The sequence below is a fragment of the Aotus nancymaae genome, unplaced genomic scaffold, assembly GCF_030222135.1.
Source record: "Aotus nancymaae isolate 86718 unplaced genomic scaffold, 86718_ANA_hifiasm-v0.15.2.pri h1tg000057l, whole genome shotgun sequence".
NCBI lineage: Eukaryota > Metazoa > Chordata > Mammalia > Primates > Aotidae > Aotus > Aotus nancymaae.
The window spans coordinates 47578756-47597323 of record NW_026988471.1 but is presented as its reverse complement, the minus strand read 5'-3'; the positions used below and the strand labels follow the sequence as shown (position 1 = coordinate 47597323).

General features: G+C 41.9%; 1 protein-coding gene across 7 annotated transcripts in view; it reads left to right on the top strand.

The window, feature by feature from the left end:
• Positions 1-4241: 4241 nt before the first annotated feature.
• The window catches only part of LHCGR (luteinizing hormone/choriogonadotropin receptor), a 63453-nt gene continuing 49126 nt past the window's right edge, over positions 4242-18568 (top strand). For 6 of the 7 annotated variants that reach the window (XM_064364065.1, XM_064364066.1, XM_064364063.1 and 3 more), the window contains exon 1: positions 4431-4631. In XM_064364065.1, coding sequence (XP_064220135.1) covers positions 4465-4631 — 167 coding nt within the window. In that variant the 5' untranslated portion in view covers positions 4431-4464. Of the gene's footprint in view, positions 4327-4430; positions 4632-18568 lie in introns of those variants that run through there. The other variant, XM_012465474.3, reaches the window with a different exon arrangement.

Genomic DNA, 18568 nt, shown 5'->3' with positions numbered 1-18568 from the left:
TTAACAAGACTGTTTGCCCCCATCTGTTTCTCATCTCTACTTTTCTCCAGGTGTTGCCAGCACAAATAGGCTTTTTCCATGAGACAAGAAGGACAGCAGCCCCTAATTCTTTCACATCCTTCCAGCAACATGACCAAAAATGCAAGGCCTCTTCTCCAACTCTCTCTCCATCAGTCTCAGAGAAGAATTCTCATGCCCCAGACCAATCATCACATTCCAATTACTGGCCCAGCTGCCTATCAGCCTGCAGCTTCAAACTCCCCCTGAGATCCACAAGAACCCCAGGGCAGTGTTAGAGGTGGCACAGATGATCACAGCTCTGATTTTACATTATGTAGACAGTGAAACAGAGATGAAATTTCCAAACAAGCAATAAAGAAGTTGCATGAAATTTCAGAGTGTAACTTTCAGTACTTTTTTGTTCTCCTTGTTTTGTTTAGTTTTTTTTACCCCAGGTAAAAAGGTGAACAGCTCAGAGGTGTAACTGTATTTTTCTTTTCTTAAGCAATTTTTTCTTCCTCTGCCTACATTCACCTTTTCCTCCAAAGGAAAGGTAAAACCACTGCTTTTAAGTGAGAAGAAATATCAGTTATTGTACTAACAAGGTATGTGTTCAGGAATAAAAAAACCTTGCCTATTCTACTTAAGGTTTTAAAAATTACTTTGCTAATCCCATTACTGGGTATATATACCTAAAGGATTATATATCATTCTACACATATTTTTTTTGCAGCACTATTTACAAGAGCAAAGACTTGGAACCAACCCAAATACAAATCAAAGATAGACTGGATAAAGAAAATGTGGCACATATACACCATGGGATACAATGCAGCCATAAAAAATAATGAGTTCATGTTCTTTGCAGGGACATGGATATAGCTGGAAGCCATCATTCTCAGCAAACTAACACAGGAATGGAAAAACAAACACTGCATTTTCTCACTCATAAGTGGGAGTTGAACAATGAGAACATATGTACACAGGGAGGGAACATCATACACTGGCCTGTTGGCAGGGTGGGCAAGGGGAGTGAGAGCATTGGGAGAAATACCTAATGTAGATGATGGGTTGATGGGTGCAGCAAACCACCATGGCATGTGTATACCTATGTAACAAACCTGCATGTTCTGCACATGTACCCCAGAACTTAAAGTAAATTTTTTTTAAAAATTACTTTGCTAATGTCTTTCAACTCCAATGTCTTAGTGTAACTTCAGGTGCTATTGAGTTTTGACCTAGTGTGGCATAAAGAAAATAGATTCCATGATTTTGTAACATTGCTCATTCCATAAGTAAATAAATAAATTTTGGCAATTAAACCAATTAAATAAGTTTAGACATTTAAACACATGCACACAGAATATACTGTTTCTATGCATGTACTTATACACATCAAGGTTTCTTTTAAGATGCATCAAGGCCAGGCACAGTGGCTCACGCCTGTAATCCCAACACTTTGGGAGACCAAGGCAGGCGGATCACCTGAGGTCAGGAGTTCGAGACCAGTCTGACCAACATGGTGAAACCCGTCTCTACTAAAAATACCAAAATTAGGTGGGTGTGGAGGTGGGCACCTATAATTCCAGCTACTCGGGAGGCTGAGACAGGAGAATTGCTTGAACCTGGGAGGCAGAGGTTGCAGCAAGTTGAGACTGCACCATTGCACTCCAGCATGGGCAACAAGAGTGAAATTCTGTCTCAAAAAAAAAAAAAATGCATCGAAATTATTAGGCTTCATTCGAAGTGCTTAATAAAGATTTTTGAGCTTTGTCTTCTTAAGGCAAATTTAATTCTAGAATTTCCATTTTTGTATTCCTCAAATTGTGCTCTAGGACTACATGCATCAAAATTACATGAGAAATCTTGTTAAAATACAGATTATTGGACCCCACTTTATATCTATTGAATCAGAATCTCTTGGGGAAAGTTCTAGGAATATTTGTATTTAAAACTTTGCAAATGGTATTTCTGCACCCTAAAATATGAGCAGCTCTGTTCTAAAACATTGGAGAGTTTTAATTGCAATTTCTGAGTTACAGTGTCAGATACTATATTTTTCTATCTCTAAAGTAGAATAAAATACTTGTGAATTCTGTGAATTTTATTTTATCATTAAAATGTAATTAGCAATCTTTGTGGGTCATGCTGGTTTGAAGTTCTGTGACAAAGTAGCTATAACCATAGTTAATGAAATAAAGTCCTTTGGATTTAAAAATACTCTAATGAGTATTAATGAATAAGATAGGTAAACTCTATTGTTGCAAACTTTTGTGATTATAACAAATGAATCAATATGATTTTATTATAATAGATACATTGCAAGAACTGATGTGATAATTAAGATCCAACTGAAAATAATCTAGATAGTAAAATTTTGTGAAAACTCATTACAGTTGTGAGTTTTCTTCCAAATGAACAACCTCAGCTCTCCATAAACAGGATTTTATTTCCAATCCAAGACAAGCTATAAGACGTCAACATATACAATCCAATTCTTCCCACTAGCAATGCTAGAGTTGCTGCTTAGAAAGTCCTTGCATTTTAGAGCCAGAAGAGCCTTAGGGATAGTGAACTTCAATCCTTCTTACAGATGAAGAGACTGAAGAGCAAATCTCATGATTGACGGCAGAACCAGAAGGAAAATCCTAGTGTTCTGATTGCCTGCTCCTCCAATTAGAGTACAGAATTAAATGATTCTTCCTGGGATATCCCTGGTTCTCAAAGATTCAGGGGTAGGTAGGAGCAAACTTTTTTTATATAACAGATACGCTACAGAGTTTAAAAAAAAAAAAAAAGTCACATAAACATCAGACTTGAAAGAAACGCCACTCAGTCACCTTGAGTTATTCATTCCTTCTCTCTTCCATTCAAGACACATGGTGGAAATGTTTAAAAATCCCATTGCTACCCCAGCTTCCCTACCAAAATCTGACAAAACTAAAAGCAAACAGAAAACATGACCCCAAAGCAGTCATGGATAATTACTTTATACATATCCAGACAGATCCAGCATGGTTGAGAATAAAGCAAGTGAGGCTGTTAAGCTCTTCTCAGATAATTTACTGAGCATCTGCTACAAATCTGGGCCTGGGTTTTACTTATTCACTCTGTTATTCAACAGATACATATGGAACACCTACTAGGAGCTAGAAGCTATGACATGCTCGGGTGACAATAAGATGAATAGACAGGAGAAAGCAGAATTAAACCCATAATTACAGTGTGTTAGATTACAGGCTGTAGAACCAGGTGTTAAGGCCACAACTACTCAACGAGGTTGAGTCAGAGAAGATGCAAAGTAGAAATGACATTGGACTGAGTCTTGAAAGACAATCAGGAGTCTATCTAATGGAATAACAGAAAAGGAAGAGAAAATAATGGGAACAGCCCATGCAGAGGTATTAAAGGGTGAGGAGTCATCAGATAAGCAGTTGATGAGAGGATCCAGAGAAAACAATATTATAGACATAAGCATTGTTTTTGTGCCATCTAGCACAATATGGGCAAAGCCAAACGAGTTTTTTAAATAATAATAATCTACCCTCCTTGAGCAAGAGACTGTAGAATGGTGAATGAGGGAGCCCACTCTTGAAAGCTGGCTTCAGAATGAAAGAAATCTATTATGTTTCCTCTCTTTAAAGCCTCAGATGCCTTCCCAGCTTTCAAAGCCCTCCTCTTCCTGCGAAACTGCTAGGATTTCTAGAATCCAAACAGAGTCCTTGGAAGGAAGGAATGGTCAAATCAAAGAGGCGATATTATGCATCCCCATGATTACCATAAAATTTTGTCTCCTTTCTAAGTCCCTTGGTATGTAGATCACATAGCAGTTTTTTACAATGGTGAGAGATGCTAAGTGATAGACAGGAGTTCCAGGTTTCACTACTTAAAAACCATGTGACTTCAGGGAAGCCACATACCTCTCAGGACATTTTTCTCATTGTAAACACCCTGCTAGTTCAATGTGGAGCTTAGACATGATGTGAGGCAGAGCACCTGTTACAAGGTCTAGCCTATCCTGGGCCTTCTATGGGGCAACCGCTACCAGTATTATGCAGTTTCATTCATTCATTCAACAAATCTTTACTGAGGACTTGTCATGTAGAAGCCAGGGGAATATAAAAATAAATCGGAATTGTATTTTGCTGTCAGTGACCTCCTAATCTATTAAAGAGATACAGGACCAAGCCAAATAAATCTCTCTGCCTCCTATAGCGAGGACCATTTGCAGATGGTAGGGGACAAGACAAGGGAAAGTAGCAGGAAGGAGGTGATGGGGTCACTGGGCACGCAGATCGAGGCAGAGCAGACTCAGCGGGGTGCGCGGTAAGAAGGGGAGGGCAGGGGCGGGCCGGCAGGGAAGGGTGTGTGGAAGGGCAGGTCAAGAGGCGGGGAGAGGAGTGCGGGCTGCACTCCGAGGCCGTCCAAGACACTGGAAAGCCGCAGAAGCCCAGTTCGCCGGCCATGAAGCAGCGATTGCTGGCGCTGCAGCTGCTGAAGCTGCTGCTGCTGCTGCCGCTGCCGCCGCTGCCAAGAGCGCTGCGCGAGGCGCGCTGCTGCCCTGAGCCCTGCAACTGCACGCCCGACGGCGCCCTGCGCTGCCCCGGCCCCGCGGCCGGTCTCACTCGACTGTGAGTACACAGCGCTCCCGTCGCGGCCCCCTCGCTGCAGGACCCTCAGTCGCTCTGTGTCACCTTCCCTCCCTTCTCTTGTGGCCCCCTTTCCCTAGAAGCTTGGAGAAAGACGCTTTGCCCTATCAAATTTCCCCCACGTTTTAGGGTGATGAGAACTCAAAGCTTGGTGGTTGTTTTTGCAACCCCATGCCCCTGAGAGCCCGGCTCTTTCCCGCTGGCTGGGGCTGCGGCTCCGGGAGTAGAACTGTTCAGGAGCCTCAGGAGAAGGCCTGCTGTCTGCCGCTGCTGGAAGGGAATATGGGTGTGATGCTCCTCAACCAGCAGCTGCCTCTGCCAGAGAAGTCACAGGCCTATGAGCCTTGGGCCAGCCATGTCAGGGAAGATGAATGTGGGCTCTGGCACCCTGTGGTCCTCTAGGAATGGAGTGCTCAGGCCCTATGGCCAAGGGTGACCTAATCTGTCAACTGGAACTGCTGGTGCGGTCACACGGGCCTCTTAGTGAGCATACAAGCCGCTGCTCCACCGGGCCCAGATGTGCTTACACTTGAGTCTCATGGTCAAATGGACCAAAGGCCCCGTGCCCAGACGCCGGACCCCATGCACCACCACCACCACCTCCACACTCACAGGCCTGATTGAGGGATTGTATACACCAGCAAGCAGGTGGAGGGTGTTCATTCCAGAGTGATGAGGTCAAGAGGAGAAGGGGAGCCTTTAGTGCTAGTGTATCAGGGTGTCATCAGGTCTCCTTTCTCCCGTTTAGAAAAAAAAGTACCACATATTTTATAATCCTATTTACATGAAATGTCCAGATAAACTGAAAGTAGATTAGTTGCTGCCGGAGGTGGGGACATGGATGGGTGACTACAGTCAATGGGTATGGGGTGGCGGGTGATGAAACTTTTGTAAAATTAGATTGTAGTGACAATTGCATGTGAACATATTAAAAACCATTGCATTGTCCACTTTAAATTCTATACTATAGGATTTACATCTCAATTCTTTTCCTTCAAAGGAAGGAAAAGAAAGAAAAAAAGACAAGAATATCTAAAAGGCTGGTAGAGGTCTTGATCATCTCCTAACCATTAGACATGATGGAATTCTGTGCTGGGGAAGGAAGGAGACCACCCCCTCTGCCATTTCCTTTGAACCCCCAACAGCCTGTTTCATAGAGGAGGCTCACCCTCCCTGACCCTCTCAACCACAATCATTCCCAGAAGGCCAGGCTTCTTTCAGCGGAAAAGTTAAAGGCCTGGGAATGATTGTGGTTGAGAGACACAGTTTAAGGACTGAGGGATTCATATTAATTAGTTTCCATTAATTATCTTGCCAGCTCCATTCCCTGAAGGAATGGACCATGCTGATAGAATTTGTTTCCATCAATTCACAAATCCATAGCACAGGCCTTTCAAGTTCCAGCCCTGGTCCATCCCCGACAAGCTGCCGTGTTGTTTCTATGAATGACTGTACCACTAGCAGACTTTCTCACTTGCCTGCTGCTTATCATGCAGATTAGAAGAAACTGAGATCCAAAGAGAAACTTGCTCAAGGTCCCACAGCTATTGAGTAGCAATTCAGGATTTTATCTATTCATTATCTTTTTATAGTTGCTTGTCTTTGTAAGAAAACTACCGCTTTCTTAATAAAACACACACACACACACACACACTTACACACTCAGTTCCTCCAAAATTAGAACTCAGTGAAGAACTCCCATTGGGGGCATGACTGGGTGGGCCAAGCCCCAGGTCCTTTTCAATTCAGCTTTTCAGTGAGAGAGATCTCTTAAGGGCTCCTGCTGCCACATGCTGTTCTCAGGTGGGGACCCCTTCCCTGGAAAAGGCTGAAGTTAATAAAAAAAATAATAATAAAATAAAATAAAAAAAAAAAAACATTTTCTCCTGCTGCCTCCCAGCAGGGTTTCAGGAATCCTAGAACCCCTCAGAAATATTTGACAGGGCTGACTAGGTTTAGGGGTGGAGACCCTGAGCATCCACCAGGAACAGCCTCTGCCAGTCATCTAGCCTCCTTAGCCATGCATGCTGACCCTCACAAGGTTGCATTCCCTGAGCACCAGATGGTTGAGCGATGCCCTCATCTTTCAAGAGATGCCCTTGTCACTCTGTGGAGGTTGAGCCTATGCAAGCCAAAACAGGATGACTTTTGGCACAACGTAACAACATCAACATCCATATGACGAGAGAGGTGCATGTTAAGCAAAGAGAGGGTTGTTACTTTAAGGCAATATTTCTCTAAGTATGGTCCTAGCCCAGCAGTATGAACATCACCTGGGAAATGTTAGACTGCATATTCTGAGGCCCCAGCCCCAACCTACTGAATCAGAAACTCCAGGGTTGGGGTCCAGCAGGCTACATGTTAACAAGCTCCCCAAGTGATTCTGATGCATACTAAAGCTTGAGAACCAAGGCACAGCTCTCCAGGGAGACAGGAAAACGTATATTTTAAATGTCTTTGTGCCATACACTTCCCTTCCCCATCCCCTCAAAGCACGTATAACATCTATTTATTGCAAAAAGGCAAAAATTAAAATCCTAAATCCAGAGGCAGATGGAAAATAAGCAGAATTGAGGAAGATTATTTTTTCCTCAAAGAAGACTGGAAGAAGGAATCCATGGAGGACAGACTAAAGATACAGGGAATGAGGAAAGACTAATAATTGTTAGAGTTAAATCTCAGTGGGGTAGGAGGAGAGCATCAGTCTAACAACATAGGGGACATGTTAATCTTAGAACGAATAAGGATACTTTTGAGTCCTGAGGGAAGAAGACCTTTGGGTAAAGAAATAACTCAGTATTAAGGCAAAGGACAGGAAAAGTGGACAGGTTCATACTGAAATCCTCTTTTCTTGATGGTGAATGCATGAAATGATGAACAGTAATTATGCCACAGAAAACTGCTATAAATGGCAAGTTATCAGTTCATTAAAAAAAAGAAATCTTAAATTATGAGATAAGGCTTCCAAGAGAAGATGATGTGGTCTTGCACTAAATTATTATAGACTTAGCCTCTGCAGAGAGAAGGGGAGCACTCCAAGTTCTCAGGGTTGGAGGAGGCAATTCCACAGAGCACCTTGGAATTCAGCATCAACCCCTCAATAGATGCTAGTTTATGCTTTAGTCATTTGGGCCCCTAGTAACCTAAGACCTTCATCTGAAGTTCACTATTTGGTTTAAGAAGAAGAAAAAAACCCAAGGTACATGGATTATAACTGCTTATCACTGACACTGACAAGCCCACTGCTTACAAATTTTGAAAATGGCATTGTCCAAATCTTTCCTCCCCTTCCATATTTTATGAAAAACATAGGTATTTAAAATCCAAAATGTGATTTAAAAAAAAAAAAAATGGCCTCCCACATTTCATTTGTTTTAATTGGGAAAAAAAAAGAAAGAAAAAAATCGATTTAAAAAATTTCCTCTCCTTTCTTATTAGTTCTAGGCAACTGGAAAGAGGAGAAGAAAAAGCTCTCACCTTGCCCATGGTTATATAAAGATCTTTGTCTCTATGACAACAGAAAGGTTGATCTGCTTGATATGGAAACAGCTTCTGAAAAATCTGTTAGTAAGAAAATGCTAATAATAATTATGGCAATTTATTTTTTTGCATGTTGTACCTACTGAACAGAAATTAAACTTTTAGACTATGTTATAAGACATAATCCAGAGGCTTTGGCAAGATACTGGCTTGGTGCAAAAGTAATTGCCATTAATTTCAATGGCAAAAACCACAATTACTTCTGCACCAACCTAATACAATGTTCATATCAATCCAGTGTTACTCTTTCCTGACATCTTTTTTGAGTATCTTCCTCTTCTTCTCACCTGCAGTGTAAGTCAGGGTCCAAAACAATGTTCAATGCCGTAGAGGGATGTACATGTAAAGGGTGTGGTTCCTGTCCCTGAGGAGCCCACAATCTCGGTGGAAACACATCCCCAAGAGACTGGTGTAGGTGTAGAGAGAGTCAACAGGGTCCAAGGAATTCAGAGAATGAATTAATCACTATGAACGGAAATCTCCAAGGGAAGGTTTCATGGGCCAAGTTTTAAGAAGCTTTAAAGAGGAGTCCTGGTGGAAGAACTACAGGTTAAAGTCAACTAGAGATCCCTGCTAAGAAGCAAGGAACAAGGCTGAATAAATTCTTTCATCTGTATCCCTCTCCCAGGCTTTGAGGGGGAAATATTTTTTAAGAGAAGACATAAAGTTATTAGAGAGCTTTGATTACCCAGAGGTTGTGCCAAAAAAATAAAAAAGAAAAATTCCAGTATGGAGTTCTTGACTAATAAGCTTTCAACGAAAGTCATTCTTTGATGATTCGTTGCAAAGGCGTTAAGTAAAAACCATGATTAGGAGTCACTTCCCCATGAAGCCTTACCTGATGCCCACCGCCCCAACCCCACTCCACTTCCAGCTTCCCCCTCCACATAGTCACTTCAATATCCTGGGCTCACATATATTTTTGCACATATCCCACCATAATGCAACCATTTGTTCAACATGTGCCTCTTCTGCCAGAGCAGGTTTCTAAATCTTAGTAATATTGACAATTGGGGCCAGATCATTCTTTGTTATGGGAGCTGTTTTGTACCTTGTAGAATGCTTCCCAGTATCCGTGGCCACTTGACAGATGCCAGGAGCGCTGCCCTCCCAAATTGTGACAACCAAAAGTATCTCTAGACATTTGCCAGATGACCCCTGGAGGGGGCAGGGGGCAATTCCTCCCCCACCCCTTGGTTTAGAATCATTGTGCCAGAGTAAGAACCACCTAAAGAGGTGTTATTCAACTCAGGGTTCCCAGAATTTCACATGTGTATAATTAAAGTGTTTACTGAGTTTCATGATTAAACTGAGTGGATAGCTGAATAGGAACATTAACTCATACAAAAAAGAAGCATGCCTACATTAGGTAGCATGTATTACATCTATATCTCATTTTTTAAATCTCCATTTTAGACATGGGGAAGTGAGAAAATGCTATAGGTTGTGAAGGGAGCTATTTGTGTTATGTCAGCATCCAGGTCCTATAATAGAATTTGTAGGCTTCCAGTCTATCATTTGAATGGGAAATAGCAGAAATATCAACTTTGAAACTTACCTATATTAGTATATTCCATCTAGATTGTTTTCATTTTATTTTTTAGACTCACTCAGTAGGGAAGAATCAATTCCTAGCCCAAGATCCCTTAATAAAAACAAACTGAAAACAAACAAAAACCACCAAGGCAGCCTGAATTGACAAAGATGGGCTCCCGCTGTAGGACACAAGGTAACAGCCCCCAGGAAAGAATCCACAGACAGAAATAAGACTACCACAGTCTTGGAAGTAAGACAGCGTGGCCCTACCCTCAGCTTTCCTAAAGCTGGGCCAACCAAAAAATCTCTGAATTAAGAAAGTTCATGTCCTACCTCCCTAGCCCACCCCACCACCACCACAACCACCCCTAAAGAAACAAAGGCCCAAGGTTGAGGTTAATCTTGAACCTTAGTTCTGACTCAGCTCTCCCAGCCATGCCTTCAAGGCAACTCTTAAACCTGACCTTGCTGATACACAGACTCCTCGGGACAAGCTCAGGAAGCACTAGATTTTATTTGTTTAAAAATCACTCTTTTGGGGAAAATGAATGATAGCCCCTAGCAAGACATGAAAAAAAAAAAAAGCAACAGAGTTCCCAAAATCTTAACGCAAGTGTAAAGCCAAAAGGTTCACACACAGATCCCCTTGGCATTGGACCCAGCTCCCTCGTTGGAGAGCAATAATTCCTTGGGCTTTTTTCTTCTATTTTTTTTTTTTTTATTTCAAAAGCAGTAAATCAGATTAATTCAAGGCTCCAGCTCTGCTCCTTTGCCCACCTCTATCTTCTTCCTAAGCCCCTCAATTGGCTTCTTTTCATGTCTTGAAATGAAGCAACAAAGGTCTCTTTCCAAAATATAATCTCCCAGAGTGACTGCACCAAATGGTGTCTTGGCGGCCATGTGTAACTCTGATCTTACACTTGAGGTTTTAAAGCCAGTTGAGTCACAGTGGTGAAGAGAAGCCCTGCTGCTCACTTCCACAGCCGAGAGGGCTGGCTCCATGGGAGCATATGTGCTTTGTTCCGGCAGCTCCCCTTGGCTGCAGAAAAATCATATTTAATGCAGATTTTAGCAAATTCCCACCAGCTTTCTTTCTTATGAAAGGAATTAAAATAATCCCACCCACCAGGCAGGTGGGCTTTCTGAGTTGGTGGGCAGCTTCTAGCTGCTTCTCCACAGGGTCCTCATTTACTCCCAGCTTCTGCCTCACTGGGAGATGACACCCCCTCCTAGCAAACCACTCACAGCTGCTATGTGGCCCTGAACCTCAGCTCTTTAATGCCACCTGAGCCAAATTCAGAAAAGTACAATTTATAAATAAAACTCAACTTTCAGAATGAAGATTTAATCCCTTACTGCTGTTACATTTGTCCTTGACTCTGATGCAATCAGGTTACGCTACTCCTGGGTTCCTAATTCCACCTCATAAGCAGCAGCAGACAGCATTTGTCCACAGAGGTGAGGATGCTCTGGTGTGACAGGATAGGGTCCAACACAGTCCCCAAATTATTCAAACTGATAAGTAGAACAGACTGGGCAGAACTGGGTTCTAGCACCAGGTCCCCTTTCCCTAATCTGTACTGTAGGTATTGGCTCAATGATAAAATCTCTTTGCTGTCTGTAAAAGGGACATGATGATTCCTGACCCTGAGTAGGGGGCAGATATAGTGAAGATAAATGAGACCAAAAAAAAAAAGCCAGAACTATGGAAATAAAGTTTTCACATAACTACAAGGTATTACTGTAATAATCTGATGATGCAGAGAAGACTAAAAAACCCACAGCCCATATGTGAGGTTGAACAGTAAGTATCTGTCATCCAAGGGGCAAGCCTGATGGAACAGTTTTGTTCCTGGGAGGTGTTAATTAGAGAAAATGACCCACTATATCTTCTCAACCTGGAAAGTAAGTAAGTTAGAATCCCAAAATAGCAGAGCTCATTATTGCGTTGAGTCTAATTTCTGGCCTTTTCAGCCCAGACTGAGCTGTCCCTGCCCCTGACACATACCTCCTAATACCTGATTATAGGCTGATTTTGGTCCTGTCTGCCCAGCTACAGCATCCAAACCCATTCTGGATCTTCCCCGCTGCCCCCCACCACCCCACCCCACTTTCCCCATCCCTAAGCCTCAGACTGGACACACAAAAAACCTTCAGGTGAGACTTGTTGGCCATTCAGGAACTGTGTACTGAAATGTACAAGATAGCATACAGGATCCAAAGACACCATCTCTGCCCTCCAGAAGCTTATAGTCTTCCAGCTGTAGAAGAGGGATCTTGTTCTCAAATGACTACAGAGAAATAGAGAATGTGATAAATGCTAGATAAAGGTTATAAACAAGATAGAAGTTCAGAGCAGGGAATCATCTCTTCTAGCCAGAATAACAAAGAAGCCTTGGTGGAAGTGTCATTTGAACTGTGTAGTGCTTTAAGGGTCATTCTCTATAGGAGCAGTGGGGCTAACATGGCTCCCTATAAGCTCAGTTCTTGCCAGCTTAGAGAGGCCACTGAGGAATCACTATTCAAAGCCTTCGATCGTCTCACTGAGCACCAGCATGTGCCCTGTGTTATGGACTGTCCATAGAACAGTGGATTACTTCACCCTGGAAACCTTGAGTGGGGCTCTGGCTAAGTCTTTTCATTTGCAAGCACCAGAAATCAATTCTGACAATTTTAATCATAAGAGATTAACTTAATAGAAGGATAGGGAGGTAGAAGTATGCTGTGAAGATGTGAGGAGAATATCTGGCATCTTAGCAAAAGGAGCTCAGGGAGCTTCTCCCTAGATTTACAGTGAGTCCGTTCCAAAGACGACTCCTCTCTGTCCCTCTATGATAAATTTCAAATTCCTAAAAGGAGAAACTGACTGACCCATGCACACCCAGCATAGAATCAATCTTCAGTCAGCAAGATTCTTCTACCATAATGCAACCAGCTCTGAGGTACTTCCAGAGAAGGGGACGTTTTTGATACAGGCAACCTGATAATGGTGGCTACCAGAGAGGATGAGTTAGTAAAAAGTGAAGGCACACACACCAGTAATTTCAGGCACTTAAAACCCATTCTTAGGCACAGTGCCTTACACCTGTAATCCTAACACTTTGGGAGGCCGAGGTGGGCGGACCACTTGAAGTCAGGAGTTTGAGACCAGACTGGCCAACATGGTGAAACTTCGTCTCTACTAAAAAATATCAAAAAATTAGCCGGGCATGGTGGCGAATGCCTGTAGGCCCAGCTACTTGGGAGCCTGAAGCAGGAGAATCGTTTGAACCAGGAGGCAGAGGTTGCAGTGAGCCAAGATTGCACCACTGCACTCTAGTCTCGGCGACAGAGCGAGACTCTGCCTCAAAAAGAAAGAACGAAAGAAAAGAAAGAAAGAGAGAAAGAAAAGAAAAGAAAGAAAGAAAGAAGGAAAGAACAAAAGAAAGAAAGAGAGAAAGAAAGAAAGAGAAATGAGAAACAATAAAAGTATGTAGCATATCAGTTGCAACCAGATTTTACACATTTACTTAAAAAAAAGTTTTTCAGTGTTGGGAAAGAAAAGTTTTTAATGAAAGAGCTTCCTGAACCATATCTGTAATGTCACTGCCTTGACAACATAATATTCTCTGCTTCTGAAAAATATTTTCAAGAAATCATTACAGATGATGCAGACATTCCCCAGGGAGAATCCAACATGTAGTTTTATTTACCAGAGTTATTCTTGTCATGTTATATTATTGCTCTTCAAATTCTAGTTTAAAGAGACAGAGATTGGGTTATTTTGTTTCTTTAGAAAACCTTAAATGGGTTTTGAGTAAGGGCTTAGATATACTTACTACTTTCCTCTGAGGCTTTATATTTTTAATTTACTTGTTGCACAAATGACTTGAAAAATCCATTATCCGAGAATCTTCTTAACATCTTGGTTCACATGATAAAACATAAACTCCTCACAACTTCTTGGGTGCTCTGGAATGGCTGTCTTAGAGGACAGTCACTCGAACTGTATTTTCCAATGGGAAAGTTTCAACTGACTTAACTTTGAAACAATCAATGCTCAAATGCAAAATCTGCAGAGTGGCTCTCTAGAGTTGAAATATTTAATGGAAGGTTATTCTTTATCATGTCTTAAAAAGACTATCAGACAAGGCCTAAAAGAGATATCTGAGCCCAAAAGAAAGGCACCAGTTGGGAGTGTTTATTCTCCCTCTCAGTTGTACTAATCAGAGGAGAGTCAAGAGTTAGGAACAAGCCATAGGCATGCCATAGACTTAAAGGTGACTGACCCATGACAAACAGAAAAATCATTTCCAAAGTATGGAACCCACCCACCCCTACCCCCGCCAAGGAAATAGATATGTCATTAAATATGGCCTAGGTAGCCTAACCCTTTGACAGTGAGCAGCTGTGAATTATGAATAAAAATACTTACTGAGTTCTTATCTTGTACTGCATGCTGTATTAGTATTATGTAAACATTGTTTTTTTTTAGCTTATACACATTTTATAGACGTGGAATAATTTTGATTTGAACGCAGGCTGGCTCCAGAGTGTGCATTCTTAACTACCACACTATGTGTCTCCAAGAGAGAAAGCAAGTGCAACTGGTGACGAAGTCCCCTTCCATAGAATATGTAGTGCCTGAGATGGACCTTTAATCCAGGGTAGAATTTGACCAGCAAAGAAGGGAGATGTGCCAAACAGCAGGAACCATGAATGACGTCAGGAAAGTGTGAGTCAAGTTCAGGAAGTACAAATAGTTTGATTTGTCTAGGAAGGTGCTGTTCAGTAGAAATATAATGTGAGTCACACAAGTAATTTTCAATTTTCTAGTGCCCACATTTTAAATGTTTTCAAAATGTGAAATTAACTTTAATAAAGCATTTCATTTAGTCTAGTATGTACAAAATATTCTCATTTCAATATGTTATCAATACAAAAATTACTGAGATATTTTACATTTGTTTTTCTTACCAAGTCTTCAAACCTGGTATGCTTTATTTTTTTATTTTTGTGTGTGAGATGAAGTCTTGCTCTGTCACCAGGCTGGAGTGCAGTGGTACGATCTCAGCTCACTGCAACCTCTGCCTCCTGGGTTCAAGCAATTCCCCTGCCTCAGCCTCCCAAGTAGCTGGGACTACAGGCATGGGCTACCATGCCCAGCCAATTATTTGTATTTTAGTAGAGATGGGATTTCACCATGTTGGCCAGGATGGTCTCAATCTCCTGACCTTGTGATTCACCCACCTTGGCCTCCCAAAGTGCTAGGATTACAGGCATGAGTCATTACGCCTGGCCAGTATACATTTTATATTTACAGCTCATCTTGATTCAGACTGGCCTATATTTCAACTGCTCAGTGGCCACTATGGCTAATGGCTGCCATATGAAACAGTATAAGTCCAGTGTGTTGGTTACATAAGGGCAATATACAACTGGTGAATAAAGATTGAGCTTTGAATGCAAGGCTAAGACTTCTGTAGATAGTTAGGTTAGCTGAGAGGGAGGCACAGAAGCTATTCGACATGAGAATGACATAGCAGGAGTTGTCAGGAAGAGTAATCAGGGGAAAGCAATGATGGAGTGAGGGGAAACCAATTAGGAGACTCTAGAATAGTCCATATGGAGAAAATAATGGCCAAGAGTGGCAGTGGGTAAGGAATAAAGGGGCTGGAAGTAAGAGATAATGTGAAAGCAGAATCTACCAGAGACTGGGTGTTCAATGGGAGAACAGAGGAAACGTTCATGCCTGGCATCCAGTAAATTCTCAAATACTGAAGGGGAAAAAATAGTGTAGTCATTAAGTGCAGAGGAGGATAGAGGAAGAGAAAAACCATTCTGGTAGGCTCCAAAGCTTCATGGAGAAACAGGGATTTGAGGTGCATCTTGAAACTGAGCTATGTCCTCAAGAAGCTGATGGCTCTGTTCAGGAGTCTAAGTTTTCACACAAAAAATAGAGGATCATGTAGTAGAGTGTATCAACAAACATCCAAATGAACAGTACTGATGTGACTTGATTGGTGGAGGACAACAGCACCAAACCAGGGATGAAGAAACCTTTGCTTTAGTCCAGATTTGCCTCTGAATTGCCATGTGGTTTCAAAAAAGTCATCTCCCTTTTCTGAAGTTAAGATTCTTTCTCTGTGAAGTGAGGGGTTGGACCAAATGCTTGTAAGCAACCCTTTCACTCTGATTCCTTGAGCCTAATACAATAAGTGCAGGGAGTAGTCAACAATAATCAAAACCACCTGGATTTTTAAAGCATGTTCCAAAGTTTTCTGCTGTAACGCTTCACATATTGGATGTTCACCTATACTAACTTCGTATTTCAGTTACCATTGAAGCCTCAGTTCCCTTTAGGTAAATGCTGAAAACAATAGGCCAGTAAGTGAAGACACGCCCTATAATGAAGCCACCAAATAGATCGATGCCTTTGAAAGCTTGAATATTTAAAATCATTTGAAAAGAAGAAAGCTATTTTTTATTATAAGATGAAAGCAAGTTTATTATAATTGTGAGCACCTTTGAAAAGAACACAGAACTTCTTAAGACACTGTTAAGTGTAAAACAAGATCTTAATAAATACGAAAACACCAAATTCTTTTGAATTTAAATATTTAAATAAACCTCCTCCCATTTCAACAAGTTCATTAGGCAAAAAAGCTTTGACTGTCTCCGGTTTCTCTCTTTTTTCCCTTCATCTGATTTTGTAGTGTTTTAGAATTCAGGATGTAGCTCTGGCAATAAACTAATTATCTGTGGAAAATGGATGGATGTTTGCAGCTTTCTTAAATCAATAATATAGATAGCTTTTAAGAAAAACAATTAGAAGGTAGTGAATAAAAACACTTCACTTCTGCCGTGTGTTGGGCAGAAGAAAAAGTAAATGCTCTGGTAAGTGACCAAAGACCCTATACAGTCTTTGGGGACCCCAGATTGGTGCTAGATTTCTTCCCTGGCTCTTCTTTCCCTCTGCACCTGCTCAGCCTGTGGGCCTCAGAAGGCCGTCCTGTCCTAGGAAACATCTTGTACTCAAGTTCTGAAAAACCAAGGGGAGGTGAGAAACCTACAGTTATTTGCTTTATGCAATACCTGTCTTTAAAAAGAGTGTGTCCACTGAACTCTATTTTCCATTAACCCAAGGAGTTTGCTATTTAAAGTAACCCTGCAGTAAATTCTTCAATAGAACAAAGAAATCTTTGATAATGCCTGTCTTCCAATTGATAGGTTTTTGTAAGCAAGGATTTCCAGATTTTTTTTTAATTTTTAATACATATAACATACAAAACAAATCTTCTGTTTTCTTAAAGGGAGACACTAGAGCCCTCCTGACTGAAGCTCTCCAGGTAACATGACTTTGAGGATTCATTGATAAAAATTAAACTAGGCAAATTGGCTCCTTCCAAGGCCATTTGTGTTATTAAACTCAAAAGGAAAAAAAGAAGAGGGGCCCAAGAGCCAATCCTGGGTACCCAGGAGACATTTGAAACCACTAGGGAGGACATGATAAGGTGGCATTATCTTCTTTAAAATAATTAGATTTATCTGGATGCTATAAATTTTCCTGTCACTAGACTCTGACACAGCTGCACTGAGTACTTTGCAGTTGGATTTTGCTGGGAAGGGAGTCAAGTCAGGGCCCAGGTAAGAGTTGACAGGAAGAAGCTCTGAAGATAGGACGGTCCTTCTGAGTAGTCCCACCTGAAGGCATGGGGCTAGGCCTTTATTCTATATATTGTCCAGTCATTGGATGAAGGCTGCCCAAAAGAGAAGACATAATCTTGAGCAAGGTAGCAATCTTGGTCTGTGTACTGGTCCATTCTCACACTGCTATAAAGAAATACCCAAGACTGGGTAATTTATAAAGAAAAGAGGTTTAATTGGCTCACAGTTCTGCAGGCTGTAAAGGAAGCATGGCTGGGAGGTCTCAGGAAACTTACAATCATGGCAGAAGGCAAAGGGGAAGCAAGCACATTTTCATGTGGCCAGAGCAGGAGGAAGAGAGAGAGGAGAGGTGCTACACACTTTTAAACAACCAGATCTCACAATTACTCACTATCGTAAGAGCAGCAAAGGGGAAATCTGACCCCATGATCCAATCACGTCCCTCCAGGCCCCACCTCCAACGTTGGGAATTACAATTTGACATGAGATTTGGGCAGACACAGACCGAAACCACATCAGTCTGCAAGCATAATTCTAGGAGAGCAACTGAGCTGAGAGCTTCAGCCACCCAATCTCTCCTAGCAGTTGGTGAAATTGGTGCCTCAGTACTGAAGAGTGATTTGGGTAGCCCACCACAGAATCCACTACAGAAACTAGCCCAACTCCACTGGGTAGTACCAAAATAGGGTCACCATCTGTGCCAAGGGCCCCAGTTTGAAAGTCAGAACCAAGCAGTAAGAGATACTAGCTTGATCCTAACCAGACAGCAACCAGGAAGTGTTCTAGGGCAGCACTGTCCCCTAAGGAGTAGAGATAGAGGTACCAGGATCCGGTGACTCAGAAGAAGAGAAGGCAGGAACTAGAAGGAGCCCTACTCCTAGATGGACTCCTAGGATGGGGAGACCAAGCAAGCTATAGGATAAGAAGTCGAGACAAAAACAAACACCAGCATAGCATGTGGGTAGGTACTTCGGGTGCACTCCTGCCCTCCAAATATTAATATTATTGGGTCCAGTTTAGACAATGCACGAGCCTCACCAGAGTTATGACCAATCCCAAGATCCCAACACTAGGGTAAATGACTTAACTCCAGCCCTAAGGAGTACAGACTGCTTCTATTTCAACTTTAACTCAAAACTAAAAGGGGTGGGGACCTGCAGATGGGATTAATGAATAGATGGAGGTTCCAGAGCTGA